At 41.0% G+C, this 24,295-nt stretch overlaps 1 protein-coding gene across 2 annotated transcripts in view; it reads right to left on the minus strand.

Moving 5' to 3' along the window:
- Positions 1–23,694, minus strand: part of TBC1D30 (TBC1 domain family, member 30) — a 65,944-nt gene extending 42,250 nt beyond the window's left edge. Inside the window, exons 1-8 of one of the 2 annotated variants that reach the window (XM_011972906.1) lie at positions 23,235–23,694; positions 20,388–20,449; positions 19,770–19,835; positions 17,808–17,933; positions 16,005–16,190; positions 11,682–11,850; positions 9,487–9,655; positions 5,232–5,337 (exon numbers count right to left, since the gene is read on the minus strand). In XM_011972906.1, coding sequence (XP_011828296.1) covers positions 5,232–5,337; positions 9,487–9,655; positions 11,682–11,850; positions 16,005–16,190; positions 17,808–17,933; positions 19,770–19,835; positions 20,388–20,449; positions 23,235–23,388 — 1,038 coding nt within the window. In that variant the 5' untranslated portion in view covers positions 23,389–23,694. The remainder of the gene's footprint in view (positions 1–5,231; positions 5,338–9,486; positions 9,656–11,681; positions 11,851–16,004; positions 16,191–17,807; positions 17,934–19,769; positions 19,836–20,387; positions 20,450–23,234) is intronic. The other variant, XM_011972907.1, reaches the window with a different exon arrangement.
- Between the last annotated feature and the right edge of the window lie 601 nt (positions 23,695–24,295).

The raw sequence follows: 24,295 nt of genomic DNA on the forward strand, positions 1-24,295 counted from the left end.
ACATGCACACATATGTTTACTGCAGCACTATTCACAAGAGCAAAGACTTGGAATCAACCCAAATGCCCATCAATGACAGACTTGATAAAGAAAATGTGGGCACATATACACCCTGAAATACTATGCAGCCATAAAAAAAGGATGAGCTCATGTCCTTTGCAGAGACATGGATGAAGCTGGAAACCATCATTCTCAGCAAACTAATACAGGAACAGAAAACCACACCCCGCAGGTTCTCACTTAAAAGTGGGAGCTGAACAATGAGAACGCATGGACACAGGGAGGGAGGGGAACATCACATACTGGGACCTGTCACAGGGTATGGGGCTAGGGGAGGGATAGTATTAAGAGAAATACCTAATGTCTATGAGAGGTTGATGGGGGCAACAAACCACCATGGCACGTATATACCTATGTAACAAACCTGCACATTCTGCACATGTATCCCAGAACTTAAAGTATAACAAAGAAAAAAAAAGATACACATAGACTGAAAATGAAGGGATGGAAAAAGGTATTCCACGCCAATGGAAAGCAAAAAAGGAGCAGGAGTAGCTGTACTTCTATCAGAAAAAAATAGATTTCAAAACAAAAAGAAGAAGACACGAAGAAGGTCATTATGTAATGATAAAGGCGGTCAATTCAGCAAGAGGATATAATGATTACAAATATATATGCACCCAACACTGGAGGACCCAGATAATAAAGCAAATATTATTAGAGCTAAAGACAGAGATAGACCCAAGCACAGTAATGGCTAGAGATTTCAACACCCTATTTTCAGCATTGGACAGATCACCCAGACAGAAAATCAACAACAAAAAAATCATCAAACTTAATCTGTACTATAGAACAAATGGACCTAGTAGATGTTTACAGAACATTTCCTCCAACACCTGAAGAATACACATTTTTCTCTTCAGCACATGGATCATTCTCAAGAATAGATCATATGTTAGGTCACAAAACAAGTCTTAAAATATTCAAAAAATTGAAATAACATCAAGGATCTTCTCTGACCACAATGGAGTAAAACTACAAATCAATAACAAGAGGAATTTTGCAAACTACACAAACACATAAAAATTAAACAGTATGCTATTGAGTGACCAGTGGGTCAATGAAGAAACTAAAAAGGAAACTGAAAATGTTTTTGAAACAAATGATAATGAAAATACAACATACTAAAACCTATGGGGTCACAGTGAAAGCAGTACTAAGAGGGAAATTTATAGTTATAAATGTCTACATCGAAAAAGAAGAAAAACATCAAATAAATAATGTAATGATATATAGTAAAGCACTAGAAAAACAAGAGCAAACCAAACCCAAAATTAGTAGAAGAAACAATAAAGATCGGAGCAGAAATAAATAAAACTGAATGAAAAAACAATACAAAAGATTAAAGAATGAAAAGTTGGTTTTTTTTTTAAAAGATAAATAAAATTGACACACCTGTAGCTAGACTAAGAAAAAAAGAAGATCCAAATAAACAAACTCAGAGATGAAAAAGGAGACATTAAAACTAATACCACAGAAAATCAAAGGATCATTAGTGACTGCTATGAGCAACTGTATACCAATAAATCAGAAAATCTAGAGAAAATGGATAAATTCCTAGACATACAACCTACCAAGATTGAACAATGAAGGAATCCAAAACCTGAACATACCAATAACAAGTAACAAGATGGAAGGCATAATAAAAAGTCTCCCAGTAAAGAAAAATCAGTAGCATCTCTATATGCAAACAGTGAACAATCTGAAAAAGAAATTTTAAAATCCCATTTATATTAGCAACAAACAAAATTAACTACCTAGGAATTAAGTTAACCAAAGAAATGAAAGAGCTCTACAATGACAACCATAAAACACTAATGAAAGAAATCAAAGAGGACACAAAAAAATGTGAAGATACAACACGTTCATGGATTGCAAGAATCAGTATTGTTAAAATGTCCATACTACCTAAGGCAATCTACAGATTTGATAAAATATCTATCAAAATACCAACGATATTCTTTACAGAAACAGAAAAGCGATCCTAAAATTTATATGGAACCACAAAAGACCCAGAATAGGCAAAGCTATTCTGAGCAAAAAGAACAAAACTGAAGGAATCACGTTATTTGACTTCAAATTATACTACTATTAAAGTAACCCAGACAGCATGGTACTGGCATAAAAACAGACACACAGACCTATGGAACAGAACAGAGAACCCAGAAACAAATCCACATACCTACAGTGAACTCATTATCGGCAAAGGTGCCAAGAACACACATTGGGGAAAAGACAATCTCTTCAATAAATAGTGCCAGGAAAACGAGATATCCATACACAGAAGAACAAAACTAGACCCCTATCTCTTGCCATATACAAAAATCAAATCAAAATGGATTAAAAACTCAAATCTAAGACCTCCAACTTGAAACTAATACAACAAAACATTGGAAAAACTCTCCAAAACATTGTAGTGGGCAAAAATTTCTTGAGTAATACCCCATGAGCACAAACACCCAAAGCAAAATGGACAAATGGGATCATATCAAGTTAAAAAGCTCCTGCACAGCAAAGAAAACAATCAACAACATGAAGAGACAACTCAGAGAGTGGAAGAAAATATTTGTAAACTACTCATCGGAAAAGGGATTAATAACCAGAACATACAAGGAGTTCAAATAACTCTTATAATCTTATAATTTGATTAAAAACGAGCAAAAGATCTGAATAGCCATTTCTCAAAAGAAGATATACAAATGACAAACAGGCGTATGAAAAGTGCTCTAGGCCAGGCGCCATGGCTCATGCCTATAATCCTAGCATTTTGGGAGGCCAAGCTCGGCAGGAGGATCACTTGATGTCAGGAGTTTGAGACTAGCCTGGCCAACATGGTGAAACCCCATCTCTACTAAAAATACAAAAATTAGCCTGGCGTGGTGGCGAACACCTGTAGTTCCAGCTACTCGGGAGGCTGAGGCACGAAAATCGCTTGAACTCAGGAGCAATTTTTTTTTTGAGACGAAGTCTCGCTCTGTCGCCCAGGCTGGAGTGCAGTGGCGCGATCTCGGCTCACTGCAAGCTTCACCTCCCGGGTTCATGCCATTCTCCTGCCTCAGCCTCCCAAGTAGCTGGCACTACAGGCGCCCGCAACCACGCCCTGCTAATTTTTTGTACTTTTAGTAGAGATGGGGTTTCACTGTGTTAGTCAGGATGGTCTGGATCTCCTGACCTCATGATCCGCCCACATCGGCCTCCCAAAGTGCTGGGATTACAGGCGTGAGCCACCGCGCCCGGCTCCCAGGAGTGATTATTGAACCGCGATTCGGTGAGCTGAGACAGTGCCACTGTACTCCAACCTGGGAACAGAGTGACACTCTGCCTCCAAAAAAAAAAAAAAAAAAAAAAACCCGACAACAACAAAGAAAAGATGCTCAAAATCACTGATCATCAGAAAAATGCAAATCAGAATGACAATGAAATATTATCTCACCCCAGTTAAAATGGCTTTTAATCAAGACAGGCAGTAACAAATGTTGGCAAGGATGTGGAGAAAAGGGAACCCTTGTACACTGTTGGTGGGAATGTAAATTAGTACAATCGCTATGGAGAACAGGTTGGAGGTTCCTCAAAAAAAACCTAAAATTGGAGCTACCATATGATCCAAAAATTCCCTGCTGGTTACACACCCAAAAGAAAGGAAATCAGTATATCAAAATGGTATCTGCACTCCCATGTTTCTCGCAGCACTGTTCACAATAGCCAAGATTTGGAAGCAACCTAAGTGTCCATCAACCAATGAAGGGATAAAGAAAATGTGGTATATATACAATATGGAGTACTATTCAGCCATAAAAAAAGAATGAGATTCTGTCATTTGCAACAACATGGATGGAAATGGAGATCATTATGTTAAGTGAAATAAGCCAGGCACGGAAAGACAAACTTTGAATGTCTGCACTTATTTGTGGGAGCTGAAAATTAAAACAATTGAAATGATGGAGATAGACAGTAGCAGGATGGTTTCCAGAGGCTGGGAAGAGTAGTTGATAGGGAAGTAGAGATACTGGGTACAAAAAGTAGTTAGAAAAAATGAATAAGACCTAGTATTTGATAGCACAACAGGATGACTAGAGTCAATAGTAATTTAACTGCACATTTAGAAATAACTTTAAAAGTATAATTGGATTGTCTCTAACACAAAGGATAAACACTTGGGGAGATGAATACCCCATTTACCATGATATGATTATTATGCATTGCATGCCTATATCAAAGTGTCTCATGTACCCCATAAATATACGCACCTACTATGTGCCCACAAAAATTAAAAAAAGAATCTAATGGAAGAGTGAGTGTTAATAAGTCAGCTATTTTTTCTATACTTGTTGTCAATTTCAAAGACTTGATGAATATGATATTGAGGTACAGTAATATGCCACAAAAAAAATAACCAAACCCTTCAAGTCTTTCACTTTAAAATTTATGATTAATATATAGTTACCTGAGTTGAAAATGTGGGTAAAACAAATGAATCAAAATGCTGATGAGAATAATCTTTTTTATCCTCAATAATTTCTTCCCCACACTAACTGTTTACCCCCACAAGTCTAAGTAGGCTGGGCACAATGGTTCATGCCTGTAATCCCAGCACTTAGGAAGGCCGCGATGGGAGGATCACTTGAGTCTAGGAGTTCAGGACTAGCCTAGGCAACATAGCAAGACTCCATCTATACAAAAATAAAAATAAAAAATTAGCTGTATGGCTGCATAAGCCCGTAGTCCCAGTTACTCAGGAGACTGAGATAGGAGGATCGCTTAAGCCCAGGAGACAGAGGCTACAGTGAGCAACAATTGTGCCACTGCACTCCAGCTGGGGTGATAGAATGAGACAGTCTCAAAAAAGGAAAGAAAGGCTAAGAATAAAATTCAGAATAAGCACTTGGTGATTCTGTTTTTCCAGTGTATTTTTCCAGTTTATCTTTATATTGCTGCTAATGATTTCTAAGCAACACAGTCTGAAGGAAAAATACAACAAATATCCATCATTCATTTCTTATTTCCTTTTATGACATACATTCTTATCAAATTGTAAACAGACTCTTGGTCAATTTAAGAAACTAAGTCTGACAGCTAACCAAGCACATTTCTCAAGACCGCTGCTCTGGCACTGGTTGTTCCCACCGTGCCTGGGGTTCCCTGAGCCAGGCTGCTCCATGTTGCCCACTCACCTGCATGAGTTCATGGCTTTGCAGAAGATCATTCTCTAGCATCTCCTGGGTAAGGCGCCCCATGGTGCTGTAGAATTCATCTGCTGTTTCACAACATTCTATCTGCCTAGATAAAGAAAGGACAGAAAATAGAACTTGTTTAGGGCATCCATGCTGTGTAACAGTGCATGCTGCAGGTATAAGATATATTGGGCTGGGCATGGTGGCTCATGCCTATAATCCCAGCACTTTGGGAGGCTGGGGCAGGGGGATTGCTTGAGGCCAGGAGCCTCAACGCAGCAAGACCCCATCTCTCCAAATAATTTTAAAAATCAGCTGAGTATCGTGGTGCACACCTGTGGTCCCAGCTACTCAGAAGGCTAAAGCAGGAGGATCACCTGAGCCTGGGAGGCCAAGGCTGCAGTGAGCCATGACAGCACCACTGCAACCCAGCCTGGATGACAGAGTGAGACCCTGTCTCAAAAAAAGGGGGGGCAGTGGCCTTTTGCCATCAAATAACTCAAGTTATCAATCAATGAATATCAAAATCCTGATATTCCTAAAGCCCACTGTGGGTGAAACATTTAAAAATACTAAAAGCAACTTTAAGGTACTCGTTTTGGATAAGTCCTGTCATTCCTACTTGGCTCCCCCAGCCTCACAATCCCAGCTGTGGCATCTTTATTGTTTCCACGGGACACAATCTACACATCAGAATTCCCACCACTGGTTAGAAATCATAACCATGAAATTGGGTACTAAAGAACAATTATCTCCTTTGAGGGAGTCTATTGGCCTTAATCTGCAAACAGTGATATCATTAATATAATAGATTTAAAACCAAACCACAGTAGGAATAAAAGATGAAAATTACAAGAACTGCATCTGCATATTTCATCAGTCCATGGGGAGTTTTCACAGGCAGAATTTTCTGAGTTCTTCTCAGGGTGCTGCTGCTAGTTGGAGATTACACCTTTTCCTGCATTCAGTTCTACATGTAAATAAAGAATCTGACACTCACTTGGCTACCTGTGAGCCAGGTTGAACTTCAATCTTTCTTCTAGAAAGGGGAAAACGGAAGAGCCCAAAGCAAAGAGTACCAGGTATTTCCAATTTATTTATTTATTGTAACAAAGTCTCCCTCTGTCGCCCAGGCTGGAGCACAGTGGTGTGATCTTAGCCTACTGCAACCTCCACCTGTTGGGTTCAATCAATCTTCCTGCCTCAGCCTCCCGAGTAGGTGAGACTACAGGCATCCACCACAACGCCCTGCTGATTTTTTGTATTTTTAGTAGAGATGGGGCTTCACCATGTTGGCCAGGCTGGTCTCAAACTCCTGGCCTCAAGTGATCCACCTGCCTTGGCCTCTCAAAGTGCTGGGATTACAGGCATGAGCCACAGCACCCAGCCTAGGTATTTCCATTTTATATGACAACATTCTTTGTATTGTAGGATAACTCTAGTTTCCCACTAACCAGAAGATATACACTAATGCTGGGGGATTTCTGTAAAGCCATCCAAAATAATATGATTACGGAAAAACCATAGTTCTGGAGTGTTGTTCTAATCCCATTGCCACAATCATGTAAATAAATGAATGGAATAAACTGCTGAAGTATTACTATAAAAGTGTAGAGCAGCCTGTGGGCATGAATGAAAGGTGCTTAAGTTTACCCCGGGAGGTAAGGAAGAGAAATAATGTTGAGATGAAATTGTTTTTCAGGCTGACAAGGAAGAATAAGCATTCCAAAGACACAGATGCAGGAGACAGCAGGCCTCATCTGGGGAACTGCAAGTAGCTCCACACAACCAGCGAGACCAGCATGGGGGAAGTGGTTGCAGGACCAGAGGAAGCCAGTGAGAGCTGAGGGAAGAGAGCTACTGAGAGCAGAGAGCAAAGGCCTCACCTGGCAGCTGAGCCTCTACAGAGCATGAGTCATGAAAAGGCTTTAAGTAGGGAATGAGGGAACAGCTGTGCCCTTGGCAAGGTCTGCCTGGAGGTGGCACGGCAAATGTGGGTTACCATGGGGAAACCAAGGAGGACATACCACAGTGGGCCAGGCATGGGTGATGAGGGAGGAAACCAAAACAGCAGGGGCAGAGGAGAAAGGACACATAAAGAGATGCTAGTGATAGTGTGCTAATGGTCTACAATTTACATATTCCAGAGTACCCTTGGTGAAGTGAAAGGTAGAAATTCCAAGTTGCAGAAGCCAGGTGAAAGGAGAGGTCCTAGATAACCATATATAAGGCACATGTTACTCAGGTGTACATAAACTGGAGATTACCTATATGCTTTTATGATTTTTCCAACAGGAAGTTTGTGGGGAAGATTATAGGCACTAGAATCAGAAAGACCCAAATTTAAGTCCCAGTTCTGCTATTCACTGGCTGTGTGACTATGAACTAGCTAATTAACCTTCCTGGGGAAATTTTCTTACGGAAAAGACAGGGAGAACAACCCTACCTACTTCACAGGGTTGTTGGGAGAACTGAATGAGATTATGTGTTTAAACTGCCTAACACAATGGCAGGCACTGCAGACATTTATGATGTATGTCAATTGCCTTTCCTTTCCCTTAACAAGCTGCATGCTCAAAACATACAGATTGTAATAAGCAAAAACTGACAGAGTTAAAATTCTACCATTCTGATTCATATATCCCCTAAACTTCAAAAAGACTAGTCATTTATTATCAGTAGATTCACACTATTAAAAGCACAGACTCTAGAGCTAGGAAAGCCTGGGTTCAAATTCAGGCCATTCCACTTAGTAATTGGGTGACTTTAGACAATTAACTGAACTTCTCTGTGCCTCAATTCTCACATCTATAAAATGGAGATGACAACAGTGCGTACTTTACAGGATGATGAAGAATACATGAGTTTACACATCCAGAGTAATTAGAACAGTTCCTGTTCATTGCAAGCACTCAATGAATATTGGCTTTTGTTGCAGCTATTATTATTTCAACAGTGTGACATCCCTGGAATGATGATAGGAATAAATTCTGATTCTACAGATTAATGGATAGAGAGGAGTAAAACCAGGATCACCTCTTTTCTTCCTGCTCCCTCATGAAGAACCAACACAAAGGCAATTATAACTGGCTCATCATACAGTAAAGCGCTTTACTATTTTAATGTTATAAACCAGCCATGCAGCAACTGGACTATCACACCCAAAGAAACTATCAAAGCTCAAAGGGTTTACAACGTATAGAGTAAGTTGGAAATACATGGCTGCAGCAAGAGGTAGTTACTGGGAGGTAATGAGAGATAAGTAAATAGCACACCAAATCCCATACAGATGAATTTATTTACCCAGCTGAAAAGCAATGTACAACAAAACCAAGGCAAAGGAGATAGCTAGGTGATGTTTAAAAATACACACAAGAATAATTTTTTAAGTCCCTGAATTGATAGTTGGTGGATCTTTCTTTGCAAAATTGTTAAAAATGCCAGAAGTTTCCCAGGAAACAATTTACCATAAATACAAAGGCTAGCTAAAAGGTTTTCTAAACAAAACAGTGCCAGTGATTTACTAGTTTTGTGACATATTGTCTATGGGAACCCACTCGTCATTTATAGCTCCAGAAGAGAAATGGTAAAAACTTCACCACTTAATGCTTCTTCCGTTACCCAGAAGGTACGAAATTTATGTAGTAGTCATAATATATCAAAGATGAATGAAAAACACCCTATCTTTTTCAGGCCTGCTACCAGTAAAGAATATAAGCAAAATCTATCTGGTAATATGTTTTGGCAGTGACAGATTCCAACAGAGTATTAATTCTTAATGAAAGGAAAGAAGTTCTATGTGTTCTACCAGGCTAGATACCTTGTTATCTCATTTAATTTTATCACAGCCCTGAAAGGCAGAACAAAATAAAGATTCATCAATAATCCAAATCGTAATATTAACTAACAAATTCACCTACTCCTAACCACATCTTTCAGTTTCTCTGCCACCTAAGTTCCTCTCCCTCTTCCCAACTAGTGTCCACAGAGATGCTGACAAGGAGTGAACCAGCCAGGACACAAGCAGTTGAGGAGGAGCGGGAGAATCTGAAGGCCTAAAGGAGTCTGCCCCCTTCTCCAAAATAGACTGCATGTGCCAGCAATGAGCCTGCTGAGATTTCAAGAGGCTAAAGCAATTTTAAAAGTTCACAACTTTCTGTTTTCACTTAAATATCGATGCTTTACATATTAGAGCACAAAAACTGCTTAAGACCCTCAACATCACAGAACAGAGCAGAATGTGGAACTCACTTACTCTCCTAATTTTGCCCAAATAGCCAGCGACACCCTTAGGATGATTTCTGAACCTTCAAAGAAGACTGAATCCCAGATCTTTAAAACGGTCTGATTAGGGAGGCACGTGGCAAAGAGAGTCAGAAACCACTGCATCGTGAAGACATTTGTAAGTGGGGGCTCATATCCACCTGAAACAAAACAAACACATTCAATTCCTTCAGAACTGATGATTGGCCACATATGCAGATACCCTTTTCTAGTCTTCCATGTCCACTCAGATGTGTTGTATTTCCTGACTGATTTCCTCATATTTCTAAACTCTTGTTCTTTCTTCCTATTTTTCCTGCCATGTTTCTGGAAAAACACAGGTATGCTTTGTAAATATGAACTTCACAAAATATTTACAATACTTCAGAAATCTTAACCTAAAATTTACTTTGGCTCTGCCTGTTGTAGTGAGCTGAAAATTAAGGAGACAGTTTTCCTCACCAAAAACAGAAGAAAAAGAAAGGATTTCAGTCTCTCAAAAGCAAAAGCCATCAGATTTTCGAAATCATATAATGCCCACTTATATTCAAATGCTGCTTTGATAAGAATAAAATTGCTCACTATAAATTATCTATCAACTTCTTAAGTTATACATAGTTCTCAGACCACAGTGGAGTTAAACTAGAAATCATTAACAGAAAGATAGTTGGCAAATCCCAAAATAGAGAATAAACATTACATTTAAAAGTATTTCCAACTAAAGATCTGGGGTCCAGCCAATTTTGAAATTTCTGAATTTATTAAAAACATAGTACTCTCTCTTACTTTATGTGATCAGTATGTATTTTTATGTGATATAAAAATTCAAATATTTAGAGCGATCCTCCCTCCAAATTATAGCCAATATGTACAATTACCTAAGTGTAAACAAAAAGATGTCTGTTTTCCTATATTCATTTTCTTCCTCCTTACCTATGAACAATGGGAGTATCTTTGTTCACAGACTAGAATCTGAGGTTGTTCCTCACAGCCAAGTGCAAGGCACTTGGGTAAAAACATGTAGCTCACTAAAGTGAGTCTTGACTAGGGGACAGGGAAGATTGGCCTATCCGGAAGCATTATAAAATCCACACAGTTATACCACAGAGCCAAGTTAAATGAGATTATTCAAATGGCTTAGAAGGAAATGCCTAGAGACACTCAGGTATCTCTGGGTCTGTGGCCTGCTAGGAACCAGGTCACACAGCAGGAGGTGAGCAGCAAGCAAAACTTCATCTGTATTTACAGCCACTCCCCATTGCTCACCACTTGAGCTCTGCCTCCGACACAGCAGCACCATTAGATTCTCATAGGAACACAAGGCCTGTTGTGAACTGTGCATGTGAGGGATCTAGGTTTCACGCTCCTTATGAGAATCTAATGCCTGATGATCCATCACTGTCTCCCATTACCCCCAGGTGGGACCATCTAGTTGCAAGAAAACAAGCTCAGGGCTCCCAATGATCCCACATTACAGTGAGCTGTGTAATTATTTCATTATGTATTACAATGTAATAATAATATATATAAAGTACACAATAAATGTAATGTGCTTGAATTATCCTGAAACCATCCCCCAAGCCCTGGTCTGTGGAAAAACTGTCTTCCCTGAAACCAGTCCCTGGTGCCAAAAAGGTTGGGGACCACTGGCTTGGAGGAAATACAACAAACTCCTGACTATTCTGTACACACAGCCAGGGAAGTACAAGCAGTGCGTATAATGACAGCTATGAGCTCAGATACTTCCAAAAACTGGATCATGCCCACTAGATAGCAGTGGCTCTTAGCTACTCTTTCATAATCTCAATGGTTCAGGTAAAACCAGTTTGTACTAAATTGTACCTGTAGCTCAGTTTTAAAGACTCCTGCAAGTTTGGTGCCAGCTTAGAGCAATTTAACTAGATAGTAAGATGTGTACGTGGTACTCCATCCAGAGTACATCATTTCAGTTGTTGATCTGGTACTAGTATTAGGCTCTTGACTGACTTCCTAACTATGACCAGTTAGAGGTTCAACATGTGGCCTTTTGTTATTTTCAGTTTTGTTTTCATTCTCTAAAAATCTGTTTCATTACACCAAGCTCTTATAATACCTGGAAATATATATTTCCATTCAATGTTTAGACTCATTTGTACAGTGGAATCAGAGAAGACAAATATTTTCAGTTACAAGAGCATTGAATCCTACCTCCACTTTCTTTGTTTGCAGTTCTCTGAAGAGTATCCAGGTGCTGAGATAATTCCGGCAGCTTCATTCTTAAAAGGTCTCTGAAGACAGCCATATCCACAGACAATGCCCGGAGATTATTGACAAAATAGCTTTCGGGAAGTACCTTATCAATAAGGTAAATCATAATCTAAAGAAAAAAAGATAAAGCTTAAGACTGCTTTGTAAAAACTGGGATCCCAACATGTCCTAAAGAGAAAATAAGTATTCAAATAGATAAAACGCTGTTAGCCAAAGCACACTATCCTTAAATGCATCAGTACGAAATGTTCCAGATTTACAAGGCTCTCCTACAGCCTGGCTAGGGAGCATGTGGCATAATCATCTAAGCAACTCAGACCTCAAGTCTGCTGCTGTCTGAAATTTCTAGATGGGCTGCTAGACCTGAGTTCGGCCCATAAGTAGCTGTGATTATGCAACCCTTAGCATCATTCTGAGAAATGACAAAGCCCAAGCTTGTGCAGCAGCCAGCAGAGCCTCAGCATTGGCTCCTTGGTGTCAGCACAGTTTTACAACCTCAACATGAAAACTAAGAGCAGGCCTATCATAAAACACCCCCACAGAAGCAGCTCTCAAGACTTACTCACCATCGACCTGGGCTATTAGAGCAACTCATGTTGGTTTTTTGTCCACTTCCTGGGAAAATGCAACTATGCTTTGTTTGAACAAATAGTACTTTTCAAAATCTGTATTTCTTTCATAAGGTTGTTATAGAAGTTCTTCAAATTGCTATTTTCATTTTGATTTTTCTACTTGTATTACCTTTCCTAAAATGTCAAGAACCTCTAGAATGACCCAGCCAAACACACATGAGGTCTGTAAGTCAATCCCTGGTTCTTTCCCACCAAACTCTTACCAACAAAAATACCAGGAACCATGTATTTCCATTCAATGTTTAGGCTCATTTGTACAGTGGAATTGGAGAAGTCAGATATTTTCAGAGTGATAATAGCATTGAATCACTACCTCCACTTTCTTTGTTTGCAGTTCTCTGAAGAGTATCCAGGTGCTAATTCAGGTGGCTTCATTCTTAAAAGGTCTGGCATGCTGTACCTGACCCACTCCCTAAAAGACCAGCTCCTTCCCCAAAGCACCAGAAAAACAAAATTAAGAACAAAATCATAACTGGTTCTATATACATAACGGGCTCTATGTTGGTAGAACAGTAGCTATCTCACATTTTGACATTCAGGATACTGTAAAACTCTATTTCCACCCACCGCCCCCCGCCCAAAAAAAATCTCCCTGCCCTGACAAGGGCCCATTTTTCCCTCCTCCTCAGCTTATAATTTCTACTTTTCAGGGTCATAGTTTTGAACGAGTCAGTAGGGCAGGGGCATGCTCTCGACGAGGACCTTCTCCTTTGTTATAAGGTGGCCAGACCCACTGGGCCTTAGCCTTCTTATGCTAGGATAAAATTTACCAGGTAAATGTAACATCATCTTGGAAATAGGAGCTCAGCAACAAGAAAAGGAGTAAATTCTGTCTTTGTGGGGAGAGGAGGTTCTGGGAGGCAGCAGCTGATGAGGAGAACAACTTTCAGCATGGCGGAGTACCCTTGCAGGAACCTAGCACTCTATGGATCAGAATTAGAGGAATTTACAGGATCATGAATGCAGACATAAAGGTCATACACTGACAACTATTGTATTTTTCACCTAAGGATAAGATACATAGTGCCAAGAAAGATATTTGGTTTTTATTGAGAAATTATGATTCCTCAAAATTACGTGAAAACAAGCAAAAAAAAAAAATCTTCAATTATCATACTAATTCCTGTGACAGTGAAATTCTCTATCTGAAGGCATCTCAATGTCTGATGTGAAGACATAGAGCCAGCTCACTCAAAGCACCCACCACTGTATTTCCAAGGTCAACTCTTAGATCCAAAAAAAAAAAGCCAGGCACAGTGGCTCACGCCTGCAACCCCAGCACTTTGGGAGGCTGATGCAGGAGGATCACCTGAGGTCAGGAGTTTGAGACCAGTCTGGCCAACATGGTGAAACCCCATCTCTACTAAAAACACAAAAATTCGCTTGGTGTAGTGGCGTGTACGTGTAATCCCAACTACTCGGGAGGCTGAGGCAGGAGAATTGCTTGAACCTGGAAGGCGGAGGTTGCAGTGAGCCAAGATCATGCCACTGCACTCCAGCCTGGGTGACAGAGCAAGACTCTGTCTCCAAAAAAAAAAAAAAAGATTTGGCTAAATAATGGGAGAGCTCTGAATTTTTAACAAAAATAAAAGATTTGCTAAGTAAAAACTTAAGTGCTAATAGCAGGAAAAAATGGTTCACCTATTTCTAATAAACTATATATTTCCCTAGTAATTATGACTTGTAGAGTCTATGCTGGAAAAACAGACATACAATATTTTCCTCAACATCAGAAGTGTTTCTCCATGAAACCAACCTTCCTCTGCGTATTAAATGTCTAAACACAAGATCTATACACTCTTAAAGGATGATCACATCATCTCATTGCATGGAGTTCTTTTTCGTGGGGGCTGAAATATTCAGTTTCTCATCTTTAATCCATATTTGTAAGTGAGTTTTTAATTTCTAGTTTCTCAAGTATTACTGAGCCCTTTCATAATTTGATTGGGATGTACACTTCCTTCCTTGGACATCTCCATCCCACCCCTAACTTGATTCACTTATTCCAATTGCTCTAAAGAAAATTCCCATTTTATAGTCATACCAATTACATCTGGAAAAAAACTGATGAAAGCTGACAGACTGAGTAAACAAAATTCCTTCTTAATAAAAAACATCTTAAAGTCATGTATTTGTCACTGCCTTCCTCCCTCTCCTACCCGTGCCTTTGTGATGAACAAGTAACTTCAAAGCTGCTTCCTTAAATACATCAATGGAAAAAGTGAGAGGCTGAACACAGATTTAGATCATGTCAAGCTGGATTTATAACTTGTCCACCATGATATGTATAAAACCAAGAGGAACATTTGTTTATTTTTCCACATCACATTAATCAGTGATTGACAGCATCAATAAGGTATTAACCATAGTCAAACACAAGTTGTTGGGAGTAGGGTTGTGGCAGGGGTGGTTCTTCAACACGAAGACTAAGTATCTACCTCATACATCACAAAGCATTGCAGTCAAGAGCAGTTTAAAGGTTCAAATATGAATTAGTAACCCCACATTGCCTTAAGCAAATAGGCATTAGCCTCCACATTTAAAATGTTTCGTTTCTCATAAGCACTCTATTTCTGGTGACTCACTGACTCACATGCAAATCAATGAGCTTAAATCACTAGTGCCCCATCTCAACACATTTTTAAAATTTAACTAATAAAGGTCCTAGGCATCAAAGATTAAAAGATATTAATGTAAGTCAATTCCATAATGCTTCTCCATGCAAACGCTTTCCATAGACACTCACTCTCAATCCAACTCCTCCATATCTTGCTCCAAATATGAAAGAGTAAAGCAACCCAATAATGCAATCCAATCAGAATGAAGCATAACTGGTGTCGGAGGCAGTTCTAACACAATACAGTCACACCTTTGTATGAGCCCTTCCCCTTGACTATGAGCTGAACCTGGTGACTGATTTCTAAAGAACAGAACACGGAAATATAGTGGGATGTCACTTCTGATGTTTGGCTACAAATCTGGAACTTAAACTCTTTTGCCTTGCTCACTATCTTTTACTCTCTTGTTCATTTTGGGGGTGCCAGCCACTGGGTTGGGAGATGGAGAGGCCCACATGGCAAGGAACTATAAAAGGCCTCCAGTCAACAGCCAGCAAGGAACTGGAGCCTCAGTCCAACAGCCTGTGAGGAATTAAATCTTGCCAACAACTACATAAACAAACTTGAAAGCCAATGCCCACCCCCAAATGAGCCTTTAGATGAGACCACAACGCCAACCAACAGTTTAACCGCCACAGCAATGTGTCCTTGAGGCAGTTAGGCTATGCCTAGATTTCTGACGCAAAGAAGCTGTAAGATAATACATGTTTGCTGTTTTAAGCGGCTAATTTGTTGAATAGCAATGAATAACCAATACAATTAATATTTAACTTGCTTTAAAATATGTTGTCTTATAAATGATACTAAACACATAACAATTTGCCTTACAGTTGGCAGCTACATAAGTCTGTCACTTGACATGACTCCAACCTGGAGGAAATGCTATCATAGGTCATTACAAAGGAGTGACAAACACCTTGGAAAAGGATGAGACATCAAGGAAGAGAGATTATAGTTCCAATTTCTCACTCTCAGAAGAATGTCCATTGCCTTTGTTAGAGCCTGCTACTCACTTTCAGGGCGTCCCCTTCATTGCCTTCCATCACTTCCAGAATTAGTGCAGCCAGGATGTTAAAGCCTTGGCAGTACCCAACAGTTTTGTTCCATCGGGCATAGGCCAGTAGCACCCGCTTCAACACAACCCTGTCCTGCTCAGCCTCCTGGCCACAGTAAGAACTACACCCTGTGCGGTGAAGGTCCTAAAATGGAAGGGAAACAACATTTTCAAAAACACAACTCCTAATATTATTTCAAAATAAACCTTATTTTTTGACTCAATAAACAGAATCAAATTATCAACATAAATTTTATTTTTCAAAAATGTGTATGTTGTTATACATATGAGCCAAAATGCATTTTTAGCTTTCTTTTTCATAATATTTTGTAATATGCTGTTTAAGAGAGATTTGCAAGGGGAATTTCAATCAGGCAAATTTTCAACTTAAAATGTTTCCAGGATTACCACAAAAAGTAGCTCAGAATTAATAATAATTACATTATAATTTCATATAAATTGATAATTTGTTTTAATAATATTTCTCAGATAAAACAATAGCCATCACAATACGTGTATGAGGGTAACATTCTTCCTTTCTACAAATAAAGTATAATATTTAGCTATCAAAACTCTAAATAACATAAAGGAGTGAAATCAAAATAGCAAAAAATGTGATTATAGAGAGAAAAATCATTCTATTCAAATTATTTTATGAATTTATATAAGAAAGAAATACTTGATGTGCTTTAATGAAGGCAATATCTATAATTTAATTACTAAGCAGGGACTATAATTTTCAAGAGTTGAAGTCATTAACTGACATAAGATTCACTTCAATGAGAAAACAAAAGATCCTCTTAATAAGATGATTGTTACAAAAAGTGCATTGCCTTAATTCACCAGTTGGACAAAAAGGAAACATTTCAAATATGAGATACTTCATCTCTGTGAAACATATTCTAAAATTCCAAATATATAGCTTAAATGTGAATAATGCAAAGGCTTTTTAGTACACAATGTAAAATTGCATAACTTTTTTAGCATTTGTCTGAAACAGACGAAGTTAGAACAGAAAGTAGCTGATTTTAGTTAGTACTTCCTCCTTTAAAAAAATCTCCAAATATGCCAAAACATTAGCCATCTTGAGGTGGCCAAAATTTGGATGAAACAACTTTCCTTTTAAAACCCCAGCTTAGTATCACACTGTAATGTACTCATATAAAATCAAAAACCATGTTCTAGAGCCTTATGTAAGAGGATAATACTGGGATCAAACAGAATCAGTATCCTTGGCTTTTAGCACCAGGCTCTGTTCAACTGTAATAATCCAGGTAAGAAAGCCACTGCCTACACAGCTGGCTTGAACCCACAAGTATTTGGTTGGAAGTAGACCCCACCTCTGAACCTGTCTTTAGAAATGGGCAGTTAAGAAACTATGAAAGACCCTAATAAGAACCAAATGATTCTCATATGAAATATACTTAACTAACTTTTTCAATCAGTGACTTTTATATAAAAATCCAGTTGGCATTATTGACCCATGATAAAGGGTCCTTCCTATAGTGTGAGGAAGATTAATAAGTTGAATATGAATGAAAGTTCATTCGCAAACATTTTCTTCTTACTGGTAACATTTAAATTTATGCAGACAACACATTGTCAAGGTTCCCCATGAAAAAGCCAATGAAATGAGAAGGCAGAAAATATACAGATATTCAAACCAGAAGGTAGAGATCATTCGATCCTCTGTCCAAAAAGCAACTGGTTCTTAGAGTCTTTCTTCTGTATTAGGATGACAGGCCAAGTTCAGGGGCATTACCTTGACTATCTGAATTCCCATGGAGTCATCATCAGGATTACTCCTTTCATTGAAAGTGAAGCGCATGGTTTTGTCCCAGTCAATGGCTATACTGTGCAAATAATGATCTGCCAAGGTCAACCAAACCTAAAATATTACATAGACAAAGGAGAATGCCAAAGTAGAATACATAATTTCAACTTTATTAGAAAGTAGTTATTGTATTCAACAAGAAAATGGGAAGTGTCCCCTAGACCAGCTTTTGCTCATAAGTAGAAATCTACAAGAGCTTCATGGAAATTTTTGCTTTACTGATTTGTACCATTTAGAGCCTTTCATTTACTCTTTCAATAAATATTTGTTGAGTTCCTACTATGTGTCAAGCAGCAATCCAGGCATTAGGGATACTGTTAGGAAGACAAACCAAGAAGATTTTCAAATTTTATTTCTGTTCATTGAATAACCTGTATAATCTCATAAGCTTATTTTACTTGACTCTCAATTGCTCTCCATACTTGGGCAAGAGCCATCTGGTCACTCATGGTGAATGGGGCTTTTTTTCACCATGGAGTGGCTTCTGCCTTTAAACCATCCCTCTCACACACATACACAAAACTGACAGATGGGCTCCCATAATGAATAAGTTTTTAAAAAGAGCCACTGGATATTTTTACTCCTTTGATTATTTTATCCAGAAAATCTGTTTCTGAAAGTTGTATTTCATAATGTCATTTTTATGAATATTTTGAGGAACCCTCCATTTTCAAATTCTAGAAATACAAAGATTAGGCTTATAAATCAATATCCTAAGCATGTATTTCAAGTTTTGGTATCTAAACATGATTTAGCAGGAATAAACATTGATTCATATATCTGGCCAGACTTCTCTCCTAACCTCAGAAGCATATATCCAAATGCTCACTTGATACCTTCAAATTAGATATCTAGTAGGCATCTCAACCTTAACAGATCCAAAACCAATCACTTACTCCACCATCCACCCTACAGACATACATACACCTGCTCCTCCCATCTGAGTAAACAGTAATTCTACCTCCCAATCACTCAGGCCAAAATCTTGAAGTCATCTTTGACATCCCTTTTATACCTTATATTCAGTCCAACAGGAATTCATGTGAGCTCAGTCTTCGAAATATATCTAGGATCTCCATCTCCACTACCACAACCCTGATGTATCTGTTGCCTGAGCTACTGCAAGTCTCCTACTGGTCTCCCTATTTCAGCCCTTGTCTCTCATATTCTCAAGTCAGTACCCAGAGTAGCCTATACGTCATGTCACTCCCCTGCTCAAAACTTCCCAGTGCTTCCTAGCTCACACGGAGCAAAAGCCCAAGACCTGTGGTAGCCTCCCAGATTCTCCATGATCTGCCACCCCCTCAACCCACCACATTACCTCTATGACTCCCTCTCCTATTTCTTCCCCCTTTGTTCACTGTGCCCCAGCCCCGCTCCACCCTGCTCCATCCCATCTTTGCTTGAATACAACCCAGATGCGAGATGCTCCCACCTGAGGGCTGAGGGTGCTTGCGTTGGCTGTTCCCTCTGCCTGGAGTATCTCCTCCCAGGTAGTTGCGTGGCTGGCTTCTCACCTCCTTCAGGGGCCTATTCGAATGTCACCTTGTGATTTAAAATTCCACCTCCTTACCCCTTTTCTCCTAAACGCTCTTTATTTCTCTCTACATTTTTATCCATGGCACTTATTACCATCTGACATACTTTATATTTTATTCATTGTAAGCTCCATGAGGACAAAAAACTTTGGTCTGTTTTTTTCCACTGCTCTATCCCTAGTACCTAGAACATTACTTGGCACAGAATAATCAATAATTATTTATTGCATGAATGAATAATCAAGACAGGTTTTCAAGTAACTAAACCTAGAATATATCTTTGACATTCCAGAGGCTTTAAAGAAGGGCAGAGATGATCCTTCTGTATTCTAGCCCTATGAGTCCCCCTTACCTTTCTCCTCCATTCCTTTGGTATTCCTGTGGATAGCCTGGCAACTGCCTTGAGAGCATCATACCACTAGGAACAAAGAAGAAATCCCAAGAGGTGATCACAGTGACCTAGATAAGCACTTTTCAATCTCTTTCCCATCTTGACATTCACAGAATGCATTGAAATTTGCACAGCACAATGGGGTAAACAGGCAAAGCTTCTTTCAGACAGAATTGATCAGTCCATGGCTATTACTGTGCCACGTCCCATCCCTTGGGCACCCTTAACACATCTGTGACCCCTTTGCAGTACACACAAAATGGCTGGGAAGCGCTGGTTAATAAGCCAAAATATATGTTATGGGGTTCAGAATAATAGACATTATGGTACAGGTGTGAAATTTATTCACTCTAAATTTTTTTCACACATGTACCATTAATAGAAAGTGCAAAATTTGTCATTGCAAATATAAACCCAGGTCACTTGTAGCTCAAAGGCTACTTTACCCAAAATATTTTTGAAGTGACTAGTCTTCATATTCATATCAAAGAACACATTATTTCCACTTTGAGAATATATCTCAATGTGCCTGCCCTGTTGGTACCCCCAAAAGAAGAGTCTTTTCAAAACCAAAGTTACCTGCTGAAAACCATTTTGACCTAAAGATGGCTCAAGAGTGAATTTCAACTTGGTATCAACTCCTGAAAGAGAAATACATAATAGATGTTATTTTTGGAGACTATAACAAGTTATATCAAAAATACAAGTAAAAGCTTGATTCTGCTGAATCATCACAAATTTTTTTAAAGTATGTATCTTTACTAAATTTTAGTCAATTTTGCTAAAAGGTAAGCATATTGATTCTTAAAATAGGAAAATACCTACAGCAATAGAATGTGCCTTACTACACATGATGGTGGTTTACATAGATGCCTGGAGTACCACAAAAACAAAAACAAAAAAATGTTACCGCAAACTTGGAGTCACACAGTCCTCCATTCGACTTGGTTCCTAGACTGAAACAATTTATCTAACCTATCTCAGTCTCAATTCCTTTTCTTCTTTTTAAGAGACAGAGTCTCAATATATCACCCAGGCTGAAGTATAGTGGCTATTCACAGGCACAGTCATAGCACAATGCAGCCTTGGACTCCTAGGCTCAAGCAATCCTCCCATCTCAGCCTCCCAAATAGCTGGGATTATAGGCACGTGCCACCCCACACAGCTTATTTTTGTATTTTTTGTAGAAGAGGGTTTCGTCATGTTGGTCAAGGTGGTCTGAAACTCCTGACCTCAAGCGATTCACCTGCCTCAGCCTCCTAAAGTGCTAGGATTACAGGCATGAGCCACTGCATCCAGCCCCACTTTTTAAAGGACTTATTGCTCAAAAGTTCAAGGACCAAGAAATGCCAAATATTATCAATAACGTTAAATTTTACAAATTGCAAAAATCAAATGATGGCATTTTTGTTTCTAAGATTGTTGATAGCAGATTAGGTGTACTGAAAACTTCTCCACAACTTCCACTTCTTAGAGGTTGGTATGAATAGGAACAATCTTTGGAATTTATGAAATAATAGTAAGTAAGCAAGCAGACTGGTCTTTTAAAAAATATGTATATGTGAAGTCAAGAAGCTGGAAAGAGATGTAGCTGATTTTTGCAAGCCCATGACAGTATGTAGGTATTCTTCTTGGAACCCTGGAGGAGCACTGTAAATGCATGAGTCGGGTCCTAGGTTTCCAAAGTAAGCTGTGACAGAGAATCCCAGGCATCCAATCTATGCCTTGATATTTCTTTTTAAAGCTTCAGGGCCATAACCATACTCTGCCTGGACAGGTAAGTTTTTTTTTCTCCGAAGGAATATTAAGTACCCCATGGATCCGCCTCTCTCTGAGGTGGTTTAAACGAAGTCCTGCCCAAACGTAGAACGGTGATACAATGGCCACAGGAGTGTTTCCAGCCCAGCGCACACTTTAAGGCACGTTGAAACAAGACCTAGAAGTGAGGTTGCTGTCCAGACGCGAGGTGCTGAATGGAGGAGCGTATATTCATGACGTTTGCTTGATAACAAAGACCAGGAAATTCGGTCCCGCGCTGACATTCTTGCCGCACTACAAGGATTCCCTGTATGTCTGACCAATGTGCTCTTCTAACTTTTCCGGGGCACCTGCTGGGCATCATGCCGATTGCCTTCCCATAGTGAAACCCAGCAGGGGTTAGTTGGCCAAAACCACAACTATCCTCTCATGATCAAAAATGAGCAAGAGGATTTAACTGAAATTGATTCGCCGCCTGCATGCAAAAGCTTAAACCAGGTCACTTTCACCCCCCTTTTCTTCTAACAGAATACGGGCAGAGAAAAGGTTTATGTTTCATCTGATAATCACGGCTATCAGGATTCAGAAATACAAAACGTTTACTTTTAATGTGGGAAGGAGATTTAAAAAAAAAAAAAAAAAGAGGTAAAGGAAGATGGTGAAGAAAGACTACAGCCTCTGCAACTAGACACTTCCTAGGGGAGAAAAACAAAGAAACCACGAGGTTGGGAAAGGCAGAGCCGCATCCCACCCTTTGGGGACTCGGCGCCTCGATTCTCCTGCGGCACTACAGCAGGTCCCCAAGGCGCTGGGGGGTGGGGACCAGAGACCGCCAACCCCCCTGGAGCCCAGCTGGTGCCACTCCAGGGAACAGGTGAGCGCCAAGCACCAGTGAGAGTACAGCCAACTCCCTCTGCGGCCACTCCTTGCCAGAAACCTCCGTGCCCAGGAGCCCGCGCTAGGGCTGGGATCTTAAAATCCCGGGGAGGGATGCCTGGTGACAGAGCAGACGCGGAGTTATGCAGCCTGGAGAAGCAGGGATGGGTAAACACAGGCTGACGGCAGGAAGGGCCTTGCCTAGCACAGCCAGGCTCGTTCCCGGACCTCACCTATGAAAAGGATCTCCTGCTGCTCCCCACCCACACTCACAAATTACAAGCTCCAGTTCAAGCTGACCCCGGCACTCACGCTGAAGGGACGCTTGGGAAAATAACACCCAATTTTGCCTTTGCAGTCACTGCCTTCCCCTTCTGACCTCCAGTGTCAAACCTGTGCCTCTCTCCGCCCCCACCTCTCGCAAGGTCTGGCTTCCTGCGAGCCTGGAACACAATAGGTGGTGCGGCCTCTGATGGCCCGGGCAGCCACCCGCACTTCCCCGCCACGCGGAGAAGGCCGAGAGCATAGGCCGCAGGGTGGGGGTCCGCGGGCAGTGGGTGGAAAAAGAGGGTTCTCCGTGCCTGGGGAGGCCGCTGCCCCGCCCAGGCCCCCATCTGCCCTCTGCCCTTCCAGACCAATTGCGCCCTGCAGCTGCCAACGCAGTGCCCAGCACCGGGTGGCAAGCGGACTCTCCCCGGTGCTCCCCGGCCTAGACGGAGTCAGGCTAAGACAGAAGCGCGGGCAGCCCCAGCGCTACTTTCCAGCGCCCCATCTGCAGCCCTGGGTCCTCACCCGGCTCCAGGGTGCAGAGCAGCCGGGGCGCGGTTCGGGAAATGCAGCTGCGCTTCTTGAGCACATTGCTCAGTATGGTGCCCACGCCGCCGCCCTGCCGCTTCAGGCATCTCCCCCCGCGCCTCAGAGACCCGGTCAGCTTGTCCTGCCGCATCCGGGAGCGCCCCAGGCTCTGGCGCGGCCACCGTCCGTCTCAGTCCCAGCTGCCTCCCCGGCTGAGCGGCTGCGCTCGCGGAGCTGGGTGAGTGTCCACAGCTGACCGGCCCTTGGGAGCAGGGAGCGCACAGCCGATGCTGGAGGGTCACGGGGACTTGCGGGGCACCGCGGGAGCCGCCGAGCACAGGGAAGCCGCCGGCATCTGCAGTGCGGAGCCTGCAAGGCTGAGGCAGGAGATCGCTCAAGGCGGGGAGGGCGGGAGCGAGTGAGCGAAAGAGCGAGCACGCGGGAGACGGAGGCGGCGCGCCCGCCCCCAATCCCGGCACCGCCGTGCGCAGGCGGGGCGGCCCCAGCTCCCCCGCGCCCAGGGGCGCCAGAAACAGGGGGCCGGTGGGCAAGCAACTGCATTCGGGGACCAAAAGCAGAAAGAGATGTCCGCGCTTCTCCCAAGATCTGGGAGGGAACAGAGAGAGCACCAAGGAGCGTCAGTCTCAGGGGCAGAACACCCGCGAAGGCAAGTGTCCTCTCCCTCCTCCGAGCAGCCTCAGAAGGGACGGTGACCCAACCACAGGCAGCGAGGCACATGCTTCAGCCCGAAATGCGTTGAATTATTTCCTGGCAGATTAGAGGCGCGGAGAAAATGAAGAAAAAACATGATTGTTTCTTTTAGAAAAATGGGCTTCCAGAAAAAAGTGTTCCCATTTCAAGCAGTATTAAAAAATAATAGTTCCTCATCTCTCCAGCCAGACTTCAGTAGTTCTGAACTACTGCCCATCATTATGGTTTAAAAAAAAAAAAAAAAAAGTCATTCTCAAACAGTAATATTCACCAATGGAATATTTACCATTAAAATGGATGAAAGAAAGGGTGTGGGGGGGAGATATAAAAGTATTTGTGTTTGCTAA

The sequence above is a fragment of the Mandrillus leucophaeus genome, unplaced genomic scaffold (genome assembly GCF_000951045.1).
Source record: "Mandrillus leucophaeus isolate KB7577 unplaced genomic scaffold, Mleu.le_1.0 Scaffold132, whole genome shotgun sequence".
NCBI lineage: Eukaryota > Metazoa > Chordata > Mammalia > Primates > Cercopithecidae > Mandrillus > Mandrillus leucophaeus.